Source organism: Octodon degus, unplaced genomic scaffold, assembly GCF_000260255.1.
Source record: "Octodon degus isolate 3935 unplaced genomic scaffold, OctDeg1.0 scaffold00019, whole genome shotgun sequence".
In the NCBI taxonomy this organism is placed as follows: domain Eukaryota; kingdom Metazoa; phylum Chordata; class Mammalia; order Rodentia; family Octodontidae; genus Octodon; species Octodon degus.
Genome location: NW_004524595.1, coordinates 12,659,809 through 12,683,311, shown reverse-complemented (window position 1 = coordinate 12,683,311; position 23,503 = coordinate 12,659,809). Strand labels below are relative to the sequence as shown.

Sequence of the window (23,503 nt, the reverse complement as noted above, 5' to 3'; positions counted from 1 at the left end):
TTGACAGCTTTGCTTTTATTTGTGTAGTATAAAGGTGCTGAAGCTCTATAAACAAGATGTACAGAACTGTATACGCATATATAAAAAGATGGGTTTTAAGTCCAAGTATCACTGCTTAGTCATAAATTTGAACAATTATTAAGCAGGTACCTCATTGAACAAGGAATATTTGTACTTTATTCTGTCTTAGCCTAATAAACCGCACCCCCCATATCTCTCTCTGGCATGTCCTGAAAATTCTTTTAATGCAAAGAAGTCAGCAAGTCTGCAATGGCTGGGTAGGCCAGACTCAGTGTCAGCCTGGTAACAGTATCACTAACACTCTGACCTAACACTAACCTAACACTAACCTAACACTAACCTAACACTAACACTAACCACCACCCTCACCCCCGTGTAAGAATGTTCCAGTCCACTATCAGTATGTATATTCCTCAGCCAGCACCAGTTTAAATCACTATGAATGACGACTTAGAAATGTTGTTGAGCATGTTTCCCTCCTATACTTTAATATTCCCATTAATTTTCTGAGACAAACGTCAAAGTCCAAAATTTGATCTTTTCTTTTTTTTTTTTTTGAGACAGGGTTCTACTATGTAGTTCAGGCTGGCCTCAGGCTCATGATCTTCCTGCCTCAGCGTTCTCAGCGCTGGTATTACAGGCCTGTGCTACAAAGTACTATAATCATATGATATAGCCTGTAGAAGAAAATGAATAAAGGGATACAGTGAATTTGTTTATTCTTGGCCAGCTTCATATTAATGTGCAATTATTCCAAAATAAAAAGTAAAAAAAAAAAAAGTATCAGAACTATTTTTACTACATATACTACCATAGAAAGGGACAAATAGGGTGAGAAGCACAGCTGGGAGGGAAATAATACTACCACTAGTGGCAGGATCATCTGTATTAATGAACACTAAAGATTTGCACTGGGTGAGGGGCAAAGAAAAAAAAAGAACAGAAACAGATCCCAATAAAGACAAGACAGCACATAACACACCTGAACTCTAGCAGTAACAAACAACTGTAACAATTCACATTAAAGGTCAAAAATCAAATAATTGAATGAAAGAAAAGGAATTTTAAAAATTCATGGGCCGACAACTTGTATCAAATTATAGATTTTAACTAATACTGCAAATAATCAGAAACAGTTCTTCCCTAATCAATACCCTTACCATATAATCTATTACTGTTGATCTCAATGAGATGTTTCAAAAATTAACAAAACATCACCAGTCAGTACATGAAAGGGACTAATAGGGTGAGCAGCACAGCTGGAAGAGAAATAATACTACCATTAGTGGCAGGATCATCTGTATTAATGAACACTAAAATATGTGCATTGGTGAGGGGCAAAGGGAAAAAAAAAAAAAAAGAAGAGAAAAAGATAAAACATATCCCAATAAAGACAATATAGGGGGCCTGCCCCGGAGTTCAGTTCTTTGAGCGGCTGCTTCAACAAAGCAGTCAGGCTCAGGTTGCTGTGGTTCGATCCCCGCAACTCAAGCCAGCCAAACCTGCCCTGAAGGCATTCGGAGCCAAAAAAAAAAAAAAATCCTTATTCCAATTTCCCTGGCAAGCGCAAGGGCTTGAGTTCGATCCCCAGTTCTGCCAAAGGGGAAAAAAAAAAAAAAAAAAGACAATACAGCACATACCACAGTAGAACTCTAGCAGTAACAAACATTCTAAACACTAACATAATTATTTTTCTATGCATAGCCAAAATGGTAATCTACAAGGACTCACCTATATGTGGCTGTTGAGCTGCTGCTAATGCGTATTGCTGCTGTTGAGCTGCAGTTAACTGCTGAACTGTTAGTGCATTAGTCCTCTGAAAGAGCTAGGGAAAGTATTTAATATAAAGATTAGTGTCAAAACACTTCATTTTCAGTTAGAAGTGGTGAAGAGATATTTTAAACACTTTTTTGAGCACTTTCTCAACTTTAGGAACATTTTAATTAATGAAACAATAAATGACAGAACTGCTATCACTTGCAGTTTCACTGCATTTCACATTGTAACGGTATGTAGCTAAAGTTTCTTTTTTGGTTTTCTAGAAGCTTCTTAAAGAAGAAATGCACTTTACCTGCTGCTGAGAATTGTAGTCAAAAAGGCCTACAGTAGCTCCTGAAGAGTCCATGGGTACCTGATTACCAGGATAGTCAAACTGTAAGGAATCCAGACCAACTTGTTCCATGGCATCCAGATTCTGAGTTTCAGGATTTGAAAATTCTTCAACAAGTGGTTTATTAGCTGTAGGATTGGGAAGAGGACCCAGTCCTTCTGGGGGATTAGTACTGGGGCCAAGGCGCTCAACTACTTCAGTTGGAGAGGCTTGACGACTTCCAGGAGTACGACTAAATAAAAAACATAGAAAAGAGCATTATGAGTAAAAGTCAAAAGGTAAAATAGGAGTGTAACACCCATGAGCAATAAATGATTGTAACATATAGAGAATATGGCATTCTGGATTACTAACCACTGTTCTTTATCACATTTTTAATTTCTATTTATTATAATTTCTTATACATGTGTTGATATGGTACGTGATTTTTTACATTAGTAATAATCATGCTCCTCAATTTGAACAGCATAAGCACTTAGTTTTGTAAGTAAGAAAGAAAAACTGGCCATTATCACATCTTACACTTCCTCTACCTGGAACCTTTTTCGCAAATCACAGATAAAATGAATGGCACCTACGAAAAGCAGACTGTTAAGGAACAAGTATGGAAGGCTCAAAACTAAAATCCACCCTTATACTGCTGGTTCTGCCCACTAGCACATGATTTTTGCCAAAATATCTTGCTTAATAAGATTTACAGAAAAAGTGTCATTACATAATGACAGCCTTCATGACTTATGGGTGTGAAACCTGGAATAGAATACAATTAAAAGACAAAGGGATAGCTCTGGATTCTTTTTTTTTTTGGCAGAACCGGGGATTGAACTCAGGCCCTACTGAGCCATCTTCCCCAGCCTTGGATTCTTTTTAAACATGCTTTCTGAGCAAATCATTTCATCTTTCAGATCCCAAAGTTCCTTGTGACCAAATAGCTGATGGCTCCAGAACCTACTTGTAAAAGTCCTCTATGACAACTTTCCAAAGACAACTTTTATCATACCAAATTCTGGTAACTGAAACTATCAAAAAGAAATGTAGGGCTGGGGAGATGGCTCAGTGGAGTAAGTGCTTCCCTGGCAAGCACAGGGGCCTGAGTTCAATCCCCCGTTCCACCAAAAAAAAAAAAGTAAATGTATAGCATATTTATAAAAAATTAAGTCAATAGCACAGTAAGGCTCTTCATTGTACTATGACCTTAATTCATTAATACTGAATTAAATTTTAAACAATGGCTTTTCTCTTTTCATCAACATCCCTCAGGGTATAAATTTTATTTTTACCTTATTTCTAATCTTCACAAGCTGTTTTTCTCCTACATAAGTATTTTATACAGGATTCCTTCCCTTACCCAAACCAAAGTTTATTTTTCTGAGGAACCATGTAGTCGTAGTATATTTAAATATTAAATATTAAGTATGTTAAATTAACGGCAATAAGTGTTCTACCTGGTTATTAATGCCATGCTACAATACTCTTAACTGTCCCTAACTTCAAATGCTCCACACATGGCACAAATTTGCTAATATGCCTGGGTAGTTTGCAAAATAATTCCTAAGTATGAGAACTATTCTTCACCTAAAAATAACATTTAAAAAAAAAAAAAAAATCAACCATTCTCACTGCAGCATTAGATTTCAAATTCCTTTCTCTTTTAGTCACACCTAACTTGTACTAGAACATTTCGAAGGCTAATTTTTCATTTGAAACCTATGTGAGGAAGAAAAAAAACAAAAGTGAAAGGATTTTCTGTAACAGTGAAGAAAGGGAAAGAAAGGAAAAAGAACGTAGGACCGTCTCACTGAGCTGCATCCCTTATCACCATTCCTTTTCATTCTGAGACAGTATCTTGCTAAGGTGCTAAACTTCCCCAGCTGGGCTTAAAGTTGTGATCTTCGTGCCTCAGTCTCCCAACATGCTGAGATTATGGGCCTGTGCCACCATGCCATGCTCACAGGTATTCTTTTGAAACACTTTTACCCTGCAGGTAGTGGCTAACATTGTATTTCAAATAATCAATTTTATTTTAAGAGCAAAATATATTTATTAGGGCAAAGCAAGCTTCTGCCAGAGAGGGACAGAAGGGGGACCTGACCAGGTCGCCTCCGAATAATCAATTTTAAATACATAAAATTTACTAGGATATTTGAATGCAAATAATGTTCATAGCAGTAATTTAAGGGAAGTATAACCTTTCATACAAAGTAACTCATATTGAACAAGTCTAAAAGAAATCATGCAATTAGTGGCACTATTTTCTTGCTATAGTTAATAGTATGTTACCACTTCAATTACAAATGTACAATATAATGTGTTATGATCAAGAGTTTTAAAGACATGTCCTTTAATAAAACTTAGATTAGATACTACCAGAAAAGGAAACAGGACAAAGATCTAACACAAACTGGACAACATAAAACTTATGGTCCAGAGGTTTACTGGTTTTGGATGCTTTTTTGTACTCAGAACAGACAGAAATGGCACTATTTCTAAGACATACTGTTATCCTGCTTTATTAAAGGTAACAGGAGCCAGGGAGATGCCTCAGTAGAATAAGCGCTTGCCTGGCAAGTGCAAGGGCCTAAGTTCAATCCCCAGTTCTGCAAAAAAAAAAAAAGACAAAAAAGGGGCTGGGGAGATGGCTCAGTGGAATAAGCACTTCCCTGGAAAGTGCAAGGGCCTGAGTTCAATCCCCAGTTCTGCAAAAAAAAAAACCCAAACAGCCCATTTCTGGAAATCCAAATAAAGTTTAAAAAAAAAAAAAAAAAAGGCAACAAACATAAAAGCACATAACCAACAAATTTACACTGTTATCTAATACTCCATGTTTCATAAGATCTCAAAGAAACAACTCATATTCAGGTAACAGCTCCAAAGTATCTGACTAAAGTGAGAAAATACATAAGTTAGTATGAAATAGATAAATGTATACTGCCTGAGACCAATGGTTAAAGCAAAGTATTTAATTACCTAAAGAGACGACTAAAAAGGTATTAACTTAAGAAATGCAGGGGCCAGGGAGATAGCTCAGTGGAATAAGCGCTTCGCTGGCAAACGCAAGGGCCTGAGTTCAATCCCTGGTTCCCCCACCCAAAAAAAAGAAATGCTGAGTTTAAAACTACTTTTCTAAAGCTTCTAAAATGTTCACCACTTTTTTTATAAAGTAGTATTAATACCTTAAGTTCATATATTATAAGAAAAGTCGCTGTTTCTAATTTTGTCTCATTTCTGATATTAAAAAGGCAGGAGGCTACAGTGATAGAAGATAAAATTCCACTGAAAGGTGCCCAAATGGAACACCAAGAGGAAAAAGAGATTAAACCTGTAACAATAAATTTTCACAAATGAGAAAGTTCAAATTTAAACTATTACATTAATAAAAAGAGCATCTTCTAACATCATTCCTTTCATAGAATGTTTTATATACTGTTTTGAAGATTTATATATATTTAATGGCTCATAATCATTAGCTAACTTTCCTTATGAATAAAACATAAGGATTAACACAAAGTACAAAGTAAAAGAAATTTATGAAAATACTCAAATCAGTCACATCAATTAATCATCATAATCCCTAAAGAAATATGCCTTTCTTCTCAAGAAAATTAAAATCTTACTTAAAATCTTTGCAATCGGCATCCATTCCATTTGGCAAACCTCTGCCATTTATTTTAGAATCATCATCTTCTTGTTTAAGATCTCTGTTTTGGTCCTCCTCAAATGGAGAAGCCTTGCCCTTCTGATCTGCTTTCTCAGGTCCATCTGTTTCAGCATCTCTAGTGCCCTGAGGAGAAAGAATTCTATTTAACTCTGAATACTTAATAGAACACAAAAAAGGTACCATAATGATATAAAACAACACTATAGCACATATAAACAATAAAAACACTGAATTTTAATTTCATAACTAATCTAGCAAAGGCTGAAAAACTGAGACATAAATTATAGTGCTTTATAACAGAAGGGTTAAAGCAATCTTAACTATAGTGAAGCTGGAAAAGCAGGACCACAGACTAAAATATTTAATGTATGGACAATGTTTTTTAGTTACTTCCAGATCAAGTACTACCAGCAATAAACAATTTTAATTTTAAAAAATGAGGGGTCTGTGGGTTAGCTCAGTTGTTTGAAGTGCCTGCTTGAGCAAACCCAGTCAGGCGTAGGAGACCGCAGTTCAAACCCCAGCTCCACAGGCCGCATCAGACTCGCCCTTAAGGCAGCCTGTGCCAGTCAAAAAAAAAAAAAGAATCCTTTTCAACTGGGCCAGCCAGATAGCTCAGCAGGTTAAAGCACCTGTTTAGGCAGTTGTGGAGGTTGAAGGTTCAATCCTCGGCCTGCCGTGCTGGCCCTGACTGATTTAGACTGGGCCTGGTGGCATGCACCTGTAATCCCAGAGCTTGGGAAGCTGAAATCAGGAAAATCACTACAAGTCCGATCTGTATAGTGAAACCCTGTGGACCCTGCACTAAATAAAAAATTTAAAAAAAAACCTGAAAAATATATTAAAATGAGGTTTAACTTTGTAACATGGTTAAGAACATAAATATTCCCAATGGTTACATTATTTCATATATTTCACAGAGTGGTAAAGCAAACAGGAATATAAGTATCTATAGAATTTCAGTTAGCTCTAATTTAGGAGACACTTGTGTATTTCTGTGGTGCCCATGAGTGTTTTTATTTGTTGTTTTGCTTTTGTTTTTGGTGGGTGGCCTGAAATTTCCTTGAGGGCATTTCTGGTTTCCTGTGAGAAACAGGTTTCGAACTGGAGCATCTTGAGCCTGACCTCTCTGTTTAGCAGGCACTTAAACAACTGAGCTAATGTGCAGGCGCCCTCATTTAGCTCTAGGGAAGGAATAATAAACCGATTTAAATTAAGTATCAAGCAAATTTTAAATATTTCTTTACTCAAAATACTTACAAAAGTTCCCTTCCTAAATCGAGAATCCAATTTATCAGCAGGTGAAGAACTTAGTACATATTCTACCATGCTCACACCAACGCCTCCACTTTCTGATCGCGGAGACAATATTGCATTTACTTCACTGTTTCCATGAAAACCCTGTCCAGATCTTCTTTGTACCATAATAGGCTGGGACATTGAATGATCTGTTTGGAACAAAGAATAGGATTACGTATTTATATATTTAAGCTAAACAAAACACTGTTATAAAAATTAATATACTAAAATGAAAACCTCCAACTCAGTTTTATACTGGACAGATTCGATCACAATACTATAACATTATAAACAAGAAAAAACAGCAAAAGGGGCTAGGGAGATAGCTCAGCAGCATAAGCGCCTGCCTGGCAAGTGCAAGGTTCCAAGTTCAATCCCTGGTATTGCTGAAAGAAAAAAGCAAAACAAACTAACAATACCACAGAATACTCTACTCTTGGGTAAAAAATGCCAACTATCACCTAAAGATTTATAGAAATTTCTTCTAAAGTTCTCCGTTTATATTCAGACATAACTACCTGATATGAACATCTTTTCTACATATTTTTTTATGACAAAGGCAATATTTGCTTACATAGATCTGAGGGGCCGGCCAGATAGCTCAGCAGGCTAAAGCACCTATGTAGGCAGGCACAGGGATCAGGGTTCAATCCCCAGCCTGCAGTGCTGACCCTGCCCCCAGGGCGCGCTGAAAGGGAATTGAGACTGGGCGTGCAGGCACGTGCCTGTAATCCCTGCACTTGGGAGGCTGAAAACAGGAGGATCACAAGGAGTCTGAGCTGGATAGTGAGGCCCCCTAGATCCTGTACTAAATACATTAAAAAAAAAAAAAAATTAAGATCTGAGAACTAGTAGGACATATTATTAAGACATTTGAGCAACATTCATATAGTTTTTTCTGAAAATTATTATATGCCTCTAGGTATCTCTGGCTCATTTGTAAACAGGTGTAATTTTCCATATTAGGTCTAGCCTTTCCGTAAACTATGCTGAAGGTATTTAATCATCATTTCATTAATTACAGGAATTTTTAATGACTGCTACTTCTGTTAAATCATATTAAAATACTTCCATTTCAGTATTTGTATGAGTAAGAAATTACTCCTTTCATTCATCCATCTACACAGTTAAAATACTGATTTGCTGTCTCTTGTGTATTCAGTATTGTGCTACATATGCGGAATTCAATAATCATCTCTATCCTGAAAACACACGTACGTTTAATAGAAGGAAATCACAACATGATAAAAGTGCTTCAACAAAAATAATCCACAGTACTATAGGGACAAAAAAATGGGTCATCTGGGGCCGGGGAGAGAGCTCAGAATATGTGCTTGCTTGGCAAGTGCAAGGTCCTGAGTTCAATCCTCGTTACCGCAAATAAATAAATAAATAAATAAATAAATAAATAAATAAAATAAAGGTCGCTGATTCTTTCCAGTTTGGAGTGAATCCCAAAAGAAATGCCATTTAAGATGAATATAAACAGTAAGGAGTTAAAAGTGAACATATGAACGAGAATACCTCCATTATAAAAACCAGCATTTTCAAATGATTGAAAAGTGCCAGGAAAGCATACATACACTGCGTTAGCTGAGGAATTTCACATATTCTGCATTTAAGCCTCCTGGAGTCAGAAAAATTTGTGGAACTTTTGTAGAACGACAACTCCCTTGGACTAAGAAACATTCACATTTATAGATGCTTAGTGTTCACTAAATGTTAGGAAATCAAAATTCCTTTCTCGGCCAGGGACATAGCTCAGCAATATAAGCGTCTGTCTGGCAATCAAAAGATACCAAGTTTGATCCCCAGTACAAAAAAAAAAAAAAAAAAAAGAAAAAAGAAAAAAATACCATTCCTAGTAATGAATGGTAAAAAACTAATAATGAAAATTTTATCCATACAACTAAAACTTCAAATTCAAAGAAAGATGCAAAAACTTTTAAAATGATGTATTTGACATTTTTTTCTACCATCTATCTTAAAAGTAATCTCTCGGGCAGGTCAGATAACTCAGTGAACTAAAGCACCTGCTTAGGCCGAACATAGTGGCCAGGGTTCAATCTCCAATGTGCAGTGCCGGCCCTGCCCCCAGGGTGCACTGAGACAGTGATTGAGACTAGGCACGGGGGCACGCACAAGTAATCCCAGTTCTTGGAAGGCTGAAAACAGGAGGATCACTATGAGTCTGATCTATGTAGTGAGACCCTGTCCTAAATTCATTAACCAAAACAAAAAAGTAATCTCTCATTTCCATGTTATACTCAAGATACTCTGCTTGTGAAAGCCTTAAAAAAAACCTGCCTCTAACAATTACCTCTTCCAACTCTTAAAACACGTCCAAAGACCAAGTCACCCAGTCCAAAGTACTCTTAGTACAATGTGCCATTTGTAGGAACAGGTAACCCAGCCCAAATTACCAGAAAGTTTATATTACAGGTCTAACATAGGTTAATTCTAATTGAAAACTCCAAGTTCTCATTTATCTTTCTAGTCTCCAAATTTGGCACATTACCATTTGTATACTGGTTGAACACAAATTGTTAGTATTTTAAGAAAATACCAACCTAAATTACCTGTTACTAAAGTGTTTTTGTTTTTATTTTTCTCCTTAATGTTTTGTTTCTATACCAGGCATTGAAACAAGTTCCTTCACAATGGGCTACATACCAAGCCCTTTTTTATTTTTATTTGTTTTTTTAGCTTGAGATAGGGTCTTTAAGGCACTAAGTTGCCCAGGTTGGGCTCAAACATGAAAGTCTTATTTTGACTGAAAAAAAGTATTAAATTTTTCTAGAACCTTCTGATCATTTGAGTTTTGGTGTTTTGGTACTTAGTAATAATAAAATTTAAAACTAGAAAGTTTAAAATGTTTTAATAATTTGGAGGCTTAAAGAAATACCTACTAATTTATAGTAATTAACACTAAAAATAAAAGGTGAACCTGGTAACTGTCATCTGGGAATTTGGTTTTTATTACTTTGGTCATTCTGCATAACTTAAGCAAGCTTCATTAAACTCTGTAATGAAAAGAAAAAACTTATTTGCAAACTATGCACATGCTGACATATCTATACATCCCTCAAATCACAAAGTTAAAAACTGCAATGATAAATGATATGCTATTTTAATAATATAGCAACACTTGTAAATTTATCAATAAAACACTAACTCCTACAGGTTATACTCCTTACATGACAGTTTCTGTTCCCCTATACAGTTTTTTAGGCCCAAGTCTCTTCCCACTACTTATAGAAATAACCATTTACATTGCTCTTTCTAGGAGTTCTGTAAATCAAGCTATCTGGTAAACCAAGACAGCTTACCTCCTTTCTAGTGTAGTTAATGTCTAATACAGGGACAAAGAGCAGCAATTAAAACAAATCAGTTGTGGCTACCTAATACAAGAGTGAAAATTCCTATGTTTAAACTAATATGTCCTCTATTTGGGGGATAATTCAGAATTTCATTGTTAATTTAAAAAAGAAACAACTGATATTTGTTGGTATGGGCCCTAATCAATGAGATGTGCTGTCTGATAATGGTTAGCTACCATAAGAAAATATGAATCATAATGATCCATGAAATCCTCAAAAGACATCCAAAATGTTTTCCTAGTATTATTTAGGGATAAGAAGGGCTTAAAAAAGTCTACTTATAATTTTCATGTAATAACTTACGAGAAGTTCCCCATGCAGTCTCTCTCCATTCATCATCCCCAAGAAATATGCCTTTTTGTCCATCTTTTGTTGAATCATCAGGTTCCCAAAATTTTTTGGTAGGCAAAAGCTATTTGAGAGGAAAAAAATTTACATTTAAATTTTATTCTAATTACAAATATATGGAGACCATGAACTTTATCACTGATGTGCACACATTAGTTTTTTATGCTAAAAAAATTCAAAGTGATCTATTTTCTAAGTTGCCTCATTAACAGTAATGTAACTCCTCACCTGTATCTATGTGCTGGCTCTAATAATTCTGAAACTAAGTATCACTCAAAGTTCATGCCTGAGTTTATCTTTCTCAAAATTTTTCGTTATATGATTTTTTATATAAATTTCTCCAAAAGGCTTAATTTAAAAAATTATGAATATATAATTTTAAAAATTTTGGTGGTTACAGGGTCTGGCTATGTTGTGCAGGCTAACCTCAAACTCAAGATACTCTTGCCCCAGCCTCCTGAGTTGCTGGGGTTATAGATTATAGACATGAACCACCATGCTTAGCTGTTTAATGTTCTTAATCAAGAAGAGATAAAGTCTCAACGGTAATAATTACAGGTTTCATTTCCAAGATCTTTCATGACAGAAAATATATTTTTTCATTCTTACATCTGTTACTCAGTGGAAGTGAACTTGACAACTCGTACTAGCTCAGGGATACTATCAATCTGTCAATCCCAAATCAAAAAGCTGTAGGTAGATGATGGAACACACACACACACACACACACCCCTACAAACACTTCTAGTGTACCAATCTCAAGCCCTTGCACTCTATCCTATATGGAAACATAAACACCAGAAACTATGTTGATAAACTATCTTAATAAAACCACTTACCAATTACTCAAAATTTGTATTTGGGCAATTCCTAAATATATGTATCAGTATTAATATATACACACACATATCCATTCATCTCTATTTCACTCCTCTTACTATCTGACACTCTGAAGAGTTTGGGATGTTTGTAAACAACAAAATGGCTTTCTGAGATACAGTTTGGCATTTTAAAATACATGTTTATTAAACATTCATCACTCTCAATCCATAATCAAGTGCTGTCATTCAGTGTTCATAATCAAACCTGTATATACTTCTACTACACTAATCACACAAAACTAGCTGCTTTTGCCTCTTTAAGCCCATGATGACCTCATCTTCAAAGAGCTCACAAATCTACAGACTGTAATAAAATGTACATCAGTAACACCTGAATTGGGATAGGAGGGTCAATATAGTGTTTATGGTGAGAGGGTGTGGGGGGTAAGGACTGGGGGACACTAGAGATTGAAGGTATATGGGAGACATTAAGTAAAGTATGAGCTTTGCGCAGTGGCAGTATCGTAGCCAATGAGGTTTATCTGAGGTGCGACTATTGCTAATTAAGTAAAGCATGAACCAACAGTGCGTAGTTTGAGAAAACACATGATGAGCAAAAAACAGTACAAGAGAGGAACAGATATAGGAAGGCCAGAAGTAAATGCTGGTAAAATAAGAGCCCTCATAAGGCATGCTAAGAAGATGAGATGTTACACTGAAGCAACAGGAGATTAGACAAATTGGTACAGTGATGCTATGTTTTGGAATTAACTTCTGGTGTAAGAATAATCAAAAGAGAGAAGACTACAGAGACAAGACCAGTTTAGGAAAACTATAACATAGAGACAAGACAGCAAAAACTGACAAGGGCTATTGGTAGAAGGGACTGAGAAAATGAAATGGACAACGATGTGTTCTAACAAAGATCCCAATAAGTAAACTATAACTTCCATTGGTAGGTAAAGAAAAACTTGGGCTGGTGAGATGGCTCAGTGGTCTAAAGCACCTACTTAGAACAAGCTTAGCAAAGCACAGGGACCACGGTTCAATCCCCCAGCACCACATGCCAGCCCATCCCGCCCCCTGGTGGGCTGAGCTGGCCACACACACACACACACACACAAAATAAAAAATAAAAAATAAAGAAAAACTTAAAACATTCACTGTAAAAGATTCATGTAAATATTTGATATAAAATTTACTTATTAAAGCATTTTATGTAATAACTGGGCATTTATTCATAGTAAAAGCCAACTTAATCCCTTAAAAATACTATTTAAAAAAGCTATTTCTGGGTTTGATCCCTGGCGTGCCATGCTGGCCCCATCCCCGGGGTGCACTGAGACAGTGGCCACTGAACCTGGGCATGGTGGCATGTACCTGTAACCCCAGCACTTCGGAAGCCGAAAACAGGAGGATCACTACAAGTCCAATCTATGTAGTGAGACCCTGTAGACCCTGTAGATCTTCTACTAAATATAGGGGGGAAAAAAAGCCACTTGGAAGATAGTTTAGTTGAATAAGCGCTTGCCTGGCAAACATGAAGTCCTGAGTTCAATCCCAGGTACAGCAAAAAATAAACATAAAAATGTCATTTCAAGTAAATTAAAATCACGCTGAAAATGTGTCCAAGTAACAACAAAAAATTCAGCATCAAAATATGAATAACAAAATAAAGAACCTAAGGTAAAGTTATAATAAAAGAAGCATTAATCAAAAAGGGAGAAATGGCTAAAACACATGTTCTTTTTTTTTTATTTTTTTTATTTTTTTGGTGGAACTGGGGATTGAACTCAGGCCCTTGTGCTTGCGCTTATTCTACTGAGCTATCTCCCCGGCCCCAACACATGTTCTAAGGTAGCAGAAATAACACAAACTCTAGGAAGAGACTATTCCAAAATCTGTTCAAATTGTTGAGTTCCTTGGACTATTACTTTAAAATGCAAACTGCACAACAGGGGTGGTAGCAGTGGGGTTGATTTCCCATGTCAAACACCAAGTATCATACTATGAGTAGCCCATTGTTTTACACATATTTACAAGTTACTACATACAAGAAAACAATTTAGTAGTTAAAATTAACAGTCCTATCAAAGGCCTAAGCCAACATTCTAGAGCTGCTGTTTGTGGCAATTTAGATATTGATTCAAGTATAGTTGGAGAAACTACTAACTTGTGAACAAGAGTAAATTCTAATAGACTAAGTATTAAGAGAAGGCAACTACTGAAGAAACAGGACAGTTAAAAAGCTTTTCAAGGTTAAATGATAAACTGGAATTCCTTTCAATGAAAGAAAGGGAAATAGAGAATTGTCCCTGGAGACTCTTTTACTGTAGTATGAAGAAAATGTACATTACAGAACACAAGGTTAAGAAACCTTAAATATCTGTAAAACATATTACCCAGTCTCACTTCATATTAGTTGCCTCACACAAAAAAGCTCTAAAACAAGATCAGGACATTCAGTATTTGCCAACTTGCCCTTCTACCCTTCTAACTGAAGATGACGGAGTGTACGTATAACGCTGTGTACAAGTGCTTTTCGCTTGCCCTCTCTTCTAAGGAAATCAGCAACTTAGTATATACACTGCCTCAAAAATTAACAGATCAAATTCCTGTTCCAACATTTATAAACTATAACGTGAAACTCCAAGTCTACAAAATGAATATAATTAAAAGACTTAAAAGTTAAATATTTACATTATGATGTTTTAAATCCAGAAGTTGATTCACGTTACATCTCAATATAATCCAAGCATTTTCAAGAAAAGGGATGCTTCTAACAATTATTGTATACCATTACAATACATAACTAGACTCTAGTGGGCAAATCAGGATAAAAGAGCATTCTACTTATTAATACAAGTTCATATATAACGAAAAGATGTTAAAAAGTTGCACAAGAACAAAACACAATTGCTTAAAACCCTACAATGACACTTTTCTGAATTTCAACCTTTTCGATGAATAAAAGACTAATACTTTTAAAATGTCCAGCTCATACCACTTTCCCACACCTCCATTTCTCATTTCCCTTAACATCAACTAGCAAAACTAAGGGCAAGTGTATTTATTTCTAGTGAGAAGTATTATTACAGTTAAGATACTGATAAACTCAAACTATCACCTAAGGGGCTAGGGAGATAGCTCAGTGGCATAAGTGCCTTTCTGGCAAGTGCAAGGTCATGAGTTTGATTCCCAGCACCCGCCCCCCAAAACAAACAAAAAAAAAACCCTATCACTTAATTATCATGTGGCTATGGGCCATGTAATAAATCTTTCCAAGTCAGTTTCCTCAAGTATAAAAGAAAAACAAAAACCTTTTGTCACAGAATTGTAAGACTAGCATTAACAACTTCATCTAACATGTATTAGGAGCCTTTCTACCATAATGTATAAATTCTACATAAAAACATGAATTAACACACTAGTCTGCAATCTGGGTATTATTTCAAAGAACTATATAATTCATTACTTGCCTATAGCGGTTTGTCTTCTTTTTCCTTGAGTCAAGTTTCAGCATCCTCACAAGAAGATGTAACCCTATTACTTACAAAGACCAGTTGCCTAGGACAGTCACATTCTACGTAACAAAATAAAAACCCAAAATTATACTACATACAACTGATAAATGGCAGTAATGGGATTTGAACCCATTATTTTCTCTTTACCATAGAAGACTTCTTTTGAAATAAAGTTCAACAAACCAGTATTTCTGAAAATCTTTGATGAAAGAGGTTTAAGATACTGTGATAGTCTTCCCATTACAATGAATAAACTATAAGAAGACAGAATTGTTGAGACAGGAATTATATAAATGATCAGCTATTTGAACACTATCAAAACAGCTGATTTCCTCACCAGCTATTCCCAACAGCTCAGGTCAAAATTAGAGCATGTAAGATATGTAATTCATACAAGTTATTCCTTTTCATTTTCAAAGAAGTTAGCCTTATTCAACATCACACCACTAGTGAGAAATAAAGAGAAAATGTCTCTAAGTTTAAAAATGTTTTCTTTCTTCTTCTTCTTTTTTTTTTTTTGGTTCCAAGGACTTAGGACCTTGTGCTTGCCAGGCAGGCACTTAAGTCGCTGAGCTAACTCTCCGGCTAAAAATGTTTTCTTTAAATACTATCAGAGGGGCTGGAGAGATGGCTCAGTGGTCTAAAGCACCTACTTGGAACAAGCTTGGCAAAGCACAGGGACCACGGTTCGATCCCCCAGCACCACATGCCGGCCAGCCACGCCCCCTGGTGGGCTGAGCTGGCCACACACACACACACACACACACACACGCACACTAAATAAATGTTAAAAAAAAAAAATTTAAAAAAAAGAAAGCTTGTTGAATTCCCTAGGATGAGTGTGGTCATTATCTATGTCAAATGTGTACCAATAAAATTAATTTAAAAAAAAAATACTATCAGAGTTAAAAGCGGGGGGGGGGGCATTATCATATTAAGATATGAAAATAACCACATCAACTAAGGAATTCAAAGATAAGTTTTGGGTTTGCTAAGGGAATTTCAGGCAGGATTCTTTTTATCATTTGAAAAATAAACAAGAACCCAGTAATTGTACGTGTGTGTGTGTGTGCGTGTGTGTGTATGGTGAAAATGTACCTCTGAAGTGTGTTCAATTAAAACTGCTCATGTCTTCATTTTGTTCTTAAGCTATAAGACATAATGCAAACCACTAGGTCTTTTGACAAAAAATGCTACTAAGTTAAAAATATTAAGGGTGAGCCTATGAATAGATGAACGTGCATGTTTCTATTTCTGGATCAACAACCAAAAGTTTACCCCTCTGATGATGGGTCAGTAAACCCAACCTGATCTACAAAAACAGAAATGGACTATTTCTGTTGAGATAAGCCCTATATGTAAATGCAATGCTTTATACATTAGAGATTTATAACACTTAAGACATAATACCCAAAAATTTATCCTAAGAATAATAGGGCAATCCACTGAAAGGGGATTTTTGCATTACAAAAAAAAAAGTGGGGGTAGATTTAGAAAACTCAACAGCCAGAAATTCAAGGCTGGTTTTAACGTATTTCAATGAATGAATTCTGCAATAAAATATCAAAAAGCCTCACCTGTAAGGAAAGGAGAAGACTGGTGAGAGAGAGACAGGCAAAGAAGGAAATCCCAGAAGGTTCCCTGCTGCCTGTGAGATGAGGAAAGATAGAAAGGCTTGTAGAAGAGAACTCAGAGACAGAAATCTGAGTAATTTTCTGAGCTATCTCTTATAGTTAACAATATTCACTGGTAAACTATTAAGAAAAAAAACTTATCTAATAAAAATGTTTAAAAATATCTTGGTACTGGATGAAGGTCACAGACATACCGACCTGCTGCTATCTATTAAGTAGCAGGCAATCTAAACCTCAGACATCCTTGCTTTCCATTTCTGACATATCCCTCTGGAGCCTGAATTTAGGCTTATTCATCATATTCTTCAACTCAGCTGGCTCTTTCCATAAAACATTCTTCTATCTCCAAATAACTAACCCTTTTAGCTACTGTTTCTGAGCCTGACATTTTTTAGAACTGAAAAGGTATCTTTAGATTAATCAAATATGGGGGCCTGCCCATTAGCTCAGTTGTGTAAGTGCCTGCTGAAACAAATATTTATATATATAAAGAGGGAAAAAGAAAAAAAAAATCTATGTATAAGTACCTACACAATACAATCTTGTAAATATGAGGAGTTTAAAATTAATATAGGGTGTGACTGGTTTTGCTCTTTTAAAAAACCAAGTTCAAGTACGTTAGACCAGAAGGACACTGTTCAAATCTGCTTTTAAGGTTTTACTTTCTAAACACCACAAAGAAAGTAAGTGACAGTGAAAGAACAAAAACCCTTTCAAATTCCCCCTTTTTTGTCTCTCAGTGCAACTAATGCCTAAGTGGTCACTGTACTATATAGACAGTAAAGCTATAGTTCTGCTTTGTTTTTTTAAAGTATTTCCTCTCTCAATTTTTTTCTTAGGGCCCAGAATTTCATCTTATGCACTGGACTAACAAGTTTATTTTGGCAATACTTAAGCTTAAGCACCTTAACTCACCCTTAAATCAGTCCTCTGAAAATGACAAACTCTTTGGAAAACGCTGTTCTGAAGAAGGGGAGGGTTAGCTAGCTGCAGGGTACCCTCTTGTGGCCCAAAGGAGTGACTGGACTCTTTTTCTGCATCTGAAGAGCACAGCATTGGATGGAGTGAGTCTCATGAAAGTCTCTAATCTACCAAAGTAAAATAATCTCCAGGAGCAGGCAATTAATTACATATCTTAAGTCTCTTTACTATTATCAAAGTCCACACTACGTAGTACAGAGCATGACAAAATATATGACAAGAAATTTCATAATCAAACTTCTCTAAAATTTCACTATGTATATGGAAAACTAAGTATTTTAGATGCCTTGAAATATATAATGGTGAGGGGTTAAACTGGTGTTCCAAAGAAAACCATAGATTAAAAAGGAATGATAAAATTAATTTAAAAATATGGAGTATCTACTATCTTAGGCATTCAAAGCTAGCAATATAAAGGAGAGACAAATATAAATCAAACTATAACCAGTAAGATAGTGAAGGTATATTTAAAGAACTGGGAGAAATCAGATGAAGAAAGTAATTAATTCTACTCCAATAGCATTGACACAATAGATAAGTCTCTTCAGGAATGTCTCACAAAGGATTGAAAGTTTATTAAGCAAACAGTTTTAGACAAACAAGAGAAGTTTAGGGGAGGAAAAATAGTGAACAACCGTGTGTAGCTAAAGCACACAAATAATACATACATAAAATGACAGCACAAAGAGAAAAGTGTTTTTCTTCTAAGCAAAGCTATGTATGGTTCATTACCAAAATATAAAACATTATCTAACCAAGTCAATCAAGTCACTTAGACATAAGTAATCACATGAAAAATTACTCATTACTAGAGGTTGAAAAAAGCAGGTTAAAATCATAACTATACAACTTATAATCTGATGCTGAAAATCGTTTGGAGGACATAACTATTGTTTCCAAGAGCTATGTTAAAACAAAGCTAAATTTCAATAGCTCAAATAAAGGTATAAGTTCTTAGTACTGGTAAATATTTACCTCTCCCATTCCCCGAGATTCTAATGCAAGAGCTTGAAAATCATGATTCATTTCATCCACAGATCAAACCTGTTGAACAAAAACAAAAATTAGACTATTCATGTATCATATATATTGCTGCTAATACTAGTATTAGCATAACCTGAGGTGGGAAAGAACAGATTTCTCTATATAGACAGGTTTCCCCAGACATAGTACATCAGTCCGCATTACAATTCGTAAAAAAACATAGGTTCAGTGTTTTCTTTTTAAAAGTTCTTATCAGGCCGGGGAGATGGCTCAGTGGAATAAGTGCTTCCCTGGCAAGCACAAGGGCCTGAATTCAATCCCTGGTTCGGCAAAAAAAAAAAAAAAAAAAAGTTCTTAAGTAAGAGATGGATATAAAAGATTTAAAAAGACAAGCTGAAGCACTAAAACATCTTTTGTTTCCTATTATAAAATTATTTTGCATTTCTTCATTCCTTTAAGTCTTCCAAATTTCCCATTATCTATCGACTTTATACCAATAATAAATCTCGTAGTTCATAAAGCCAGCTACCTGGAAGGTTCAGGCAGGAGAACTGTCAAGTTCAATCAAAGCATGGACAACTTAGCAGGACCCTGTCTCAAAATTTTATTTGTCTCTTATTTGTGTTCTATGTATTTGGTACGGGGTCTTTCTACACAGCTCAGCTTGTGATCCACCCGTTTTCAGCCTCCCCTGCACTGGGATTACAGGCGAGCGTAACCATGCCCAATTTCAGTGGCTAACAGCCTGTGGTGCCAGGATTGAAAACCAGTCCACTGAGCTATCTCACCGGCCCTCAAAATTTTAAAAAGGTTGGAGGGTACAGCACAGTGGTAGAGTGTCCCTGGAATCAATCCCCATTATCATCAAAAGAAAACAAAAACTGAGTAAAATGGTGACCCAGCTCTACCTAAAAGCAACATAAAACTTTCAGAGCAAGGTTTTGTCCACTAATTCTTTTCTCTTTTCCTCAAACTAAAACAGATACTTATTTTTCCATTTCTAAGAGCTTGAACTCCCTTTTATCTCTTACATGACAATGTGTAAAGCCAGTGGCTCTTTGCAGTTTAAAAGAACAATTTAAAATGGAGGGCTGGGGAGGAGTTAGCTCGGTAGTCTAAGCGCCTGCAGGGAAAGAGCAAGGACCTGGGTTCAGGGTTCAATCCCTGGCAATGCATGCCATGTCGGCCCTGAAGCCCTGGGTGTACTGTGCAAGGCCACAGAAACCAGGCATGGTGGCACACACCTATAATCCCAGTGCTCACTAAGGAGGCTGAGACAGGAGGATCACTACAAAGTCCAAGCTGCCTACTGTAACCCTGTACAAATGTATGTCTGTATAAATAAGTGAGTGAATGCAAATGTCAGAACAGTAAAGATGGAAGCTACTACAAATTTATAGCTTTCAAATTCAATTATGAAAATATTACCTTTCCTACTCAGTTTCCTCCTTCTAAAAATCCCATGGTATTTCACACAGCTAAGTAGTCTTCCTATAGTACTGTTTGTTTTGTTCCTACTATGCCTCTTACAACAATCATTTTCTTTTCCTATGTCTCTAACTGCATCTTCAGATTCCAACTTGTCTCCTCACTCCACATAGATGTTGTATTCTTAATATTCTGCCTAAAGTATTCTATCTTTTTGCCTGGATAAATCACTTCTCTCAAATGCTTTGATAGTCGCTATATGCTTAGAACTCTCTTCCTCCAATTTCTACAACTCTTCTCAAAATTTCTAACTATGTTTCTTCTTACATTCTTTGGATATACAACAGAAACTTTCAACTTTTCTTTCTTCCCTACTTTTAATTCTTTCCTTTCTTACATCCAATATCCAATCATTTTTCAAGTCCTGCTAAGTCACTATCCCACCGCTTCATATATTTTTCCATTGGCCTGCTTGTCAACATCACATTCACCTTTTTCCTCAAGCATGCCAGTTCTCTTTCCATCTTCATATCCTACAATCCAATATCTGAAATGAAATTAGCCATCTTCCTGTAATTTACTGATTATGTGACTCTCTCCTAAAGATAAAAGTCAAACTCCTTCCCCATGGCTTACAAAGAGATAACCATTGTTCTGGCACGTGGTAGTTCTATAATTCTGGGCAAATAATGAAAACTTTTCTTCTCAATCCCTTCATGGGAGGGTACATGGACTTGCTGTGAATAGTGAGTTAGGTAACACTTAAAACAGTGGCTGAGGGGCTGGGGAGATGGCTCAGTGGAATAAGTGCTTCCCTGGCAAGCACAAGGGCCTGAATTCAATCCCTGGTTCTGCTAAAAAAAAAAAAAAAAAAGGCCTGAATTCAATCCCTGGTTCTGGAAAAAAAAAAAAAAAAAAATAGTGGCTGACACACAAGCATTCAAAAGCCAGTAATTAAAGAGCTTTGCTTTCTTCCCTCAACAGCAGTGAGATCAGATGTCTGCAATACAAATAAACAAACAAACCTCTGCACCTTGCATCTTAATATAAAAATTAACGATACACCTGTTAAGTAAAGCCTAAAGTTACAAAACTTCGAGGAGAAAAGTTATGTGACCTCATGTTCTACAATGGGTTTGGTTTTGACAGTACTCAGGATTTAACCCAGAGCCTTCACAATGAGCTATGTCCCCCAAGCTTTTTTTTTTCACTCCAAAACAGGATCTAGCAAAGTCAGTAGTAATTTGCTCTGGTTAGGCTGAAACTTGTAATCCTCTGGTCTCAGGCTCCCACAGTGCTGGGATTGCAGACATGTACCACTAGGTCCAACCTTTCACAATGAGCTTTTATATCACAATCAAAAGCAGAGTCCAGGCTGTGGCAGGAAGATCAAAAGTTCAAGGTTAACCTAGGCAAGCAACTTAGTGAGACCCAGTCTCAAAAACCAGGAGGAGGGACTTGTAGCTCATTAGTGGGAACTTGTTCTAGTATGTGCAAAGCCCTAACACTACAAAACTGAGTCCAGAAAAGAAAGACTGATAAATAATACTTTATCAAAATTAGAAACATGCTTGACAAAACATGTAGTTAAGACGAAAATAAAAGCTTAGGAGAATGATACTTGCAAATTATATATCTAATAAAGGACTAATATTCAGAATGTACAGTGAAAATAAAAAACAGTCCAAAAACTGGACAAATGATCAGAACAGATATATCAAAGTAGATATAAGCAGAGCAAAATAAGCTATTTTAACCATTAACAGTTTTCAAGGTAAACATTTCATTCATCCTTTAATTCAGTAAGCCTTTACTAGGTACCTTCAATGGTAGAAACAAAAAAGAACTCAAATGCAATTACTGTTTCAAAGAGTTTTAGATGGCTCTCATGTTTTCTGGTAATAAAGAAGTAGCTCCCTTCAGGTGAAATCCTTCCACTAACTACAAATTCTGGAGTGCAGGAACTACCTTAAAGCAATAGAAAATAACTAAAAAACAGAAAGCAGAGAACAATCTATACCTAGAAACAAAGGGCTGCCACAAAGTAAATTTCTTTTACATCTTTTTCCCCCGAGGATAGCTCTAGGTGTGAGGTATGCCCCAAAATTTCTACAGAGAACCTACTGGCCCAAATGACAAAAGTATAGCTTGGGGCTAAAAAAGCTGATAGAAAGCAAGGAAGGAAATCTGAGAAAGGACACTGAAAAATTATGCATTGTTTAGAGTACAACAGGTGAAACTGACTTTTCCTTTACCCTTAGCATATCCTTAACAGAAATATGTTTGCAAAAACATAAAAGGACAGAGTGTGAGAATTTGTGATTTCTGAGTGCCCAAGAATCCACATGATATGAAGGAGTAGCCATGCTGTGCTCAGTTACCTAAGGTAAAAGTTCCCAGTGGAATTCAGAGATGGTCAAACACTCAAAGCGGGTGGCTCACTAGATGCTTAAGGAAAAGCAAACTTTAAACAAAAATAAAACAGCAATCATTTCCTGGTTACTGTTACATGAAATAAGTAAAATGAAATTAGAACAAAGTGCTAGGTCATACCTATACAGTAAACCAAACTTCAGTAATTCAGCCATTCACCTCAAAGTCTTCCCTAAAGGGAAAACTTAAACTGGCTCACAGAAACCAGCTATAGTGTGAGTACCAAGATAGTTTATGTGGGGAAAGAAAAAAAACAAGATACTGAAACTAGATGCTGTAGTGTCAAGGAATTTTTACTTTGTAGATAAGTTATTTCCAGTTTTCTGAGTTTTTACTGAAATGGTATCTCAGTTACTCTTCTCTAGCTGCTGGGACAAATACCTGACGCTCAAAATGAAGGAAGGAAAGGTTTACTTAGCTCACAGTTACTGGAGGTTTCAGTCCATACTCAGTTGCTTCCAACACGGCAGAGAGCAACCTTTCACAGTGATGGCAAAGAGCAGAGCACAAAAGGGTGGAGTAGCAGCAACAATGAGTAAGTTTGTCTCCCTTATGTTGCATTCAGGTGACTGGCCCCAGACTGGGTATAATACTCATACCATAATCCCAAAGGATCATGAGTTAATCACAAACTTTAGAAGTTTACCCCATGACTGCATGAGACTTTGAGGGGACAACTAGACACAGACCTTAACATTCTGCCCCTGGGCCCTCAAAGATTCATACACATCCCTTTTAGTCCATCTTTTAAGAGTTGTCAAAATCTCAAGGGTTTTTTTTGTTGTTGTTGTTGCTGTTGTTTTAACAGTTCAAAATAACATTTTATTTTATTTTTTAATAGATTGCAAATTGAAAATAAATTATTTACAAACATAAATGAAT

At 36.1% G+C, this 23,503-nt stretch overlaps 1 protein-coding gene and 1 pseudogene across 22 annotated transcripts in view; one reads left to right on the top strand and one right to left on the bottom strand.

The window, feature by feature from the left end:
- The window catches only part of Pum2 (pumilio RNA binding family member 2), a 100,419-nt gene that overhangs the window by 49,737 nt on the left and 27,179 nt on the right, over positions 1-23,503 (bottom strand). For 19 of the 22 annotated variants that reach the window (XM_023710871.1, XM_023710870.1, XM_023710869.1 and 16 more), the window contains exons 2-7: positions 18,752-18,820; positions 10,772-10,880; positions 7,050-7,237; positions 5,746-5,912; positions 2,093-2,363; positions 1,753-1,846 (exon numbers count right to left, since the gene is read on the bottom strand). In XM_023710871.1, the coding sequence (XP_023566639.1) occupies positions 1,753-1,846; positions 2,093-2,363; positions 5,746-5,912; positions 7,050-7,237; positions 10,772-10,880; positions 18,752-18,802 (880 nt within the window). In that variant the 5' untranslated portion in view covers positions 18,803-18,820. Of the gene's footprint in view, positions 1-1,752; positions 1,847-2,092; positions 2,364-5,745; positions 5,913-7,049; positions 7,238-10,771; positions 10,881-16,738; positions 16,810-17,710; positions 17,836-18,751; positions 18,827-23,503 lie in introns of those variants that run through there. The other 3 variants (XM_004627473.2, XM_023710881.1, XM_023710882.1) reach the window with 3 other exon arrangements.
- Positions 12,140-12,251, top strand: LOC111815657 (annotated as a pseudogene).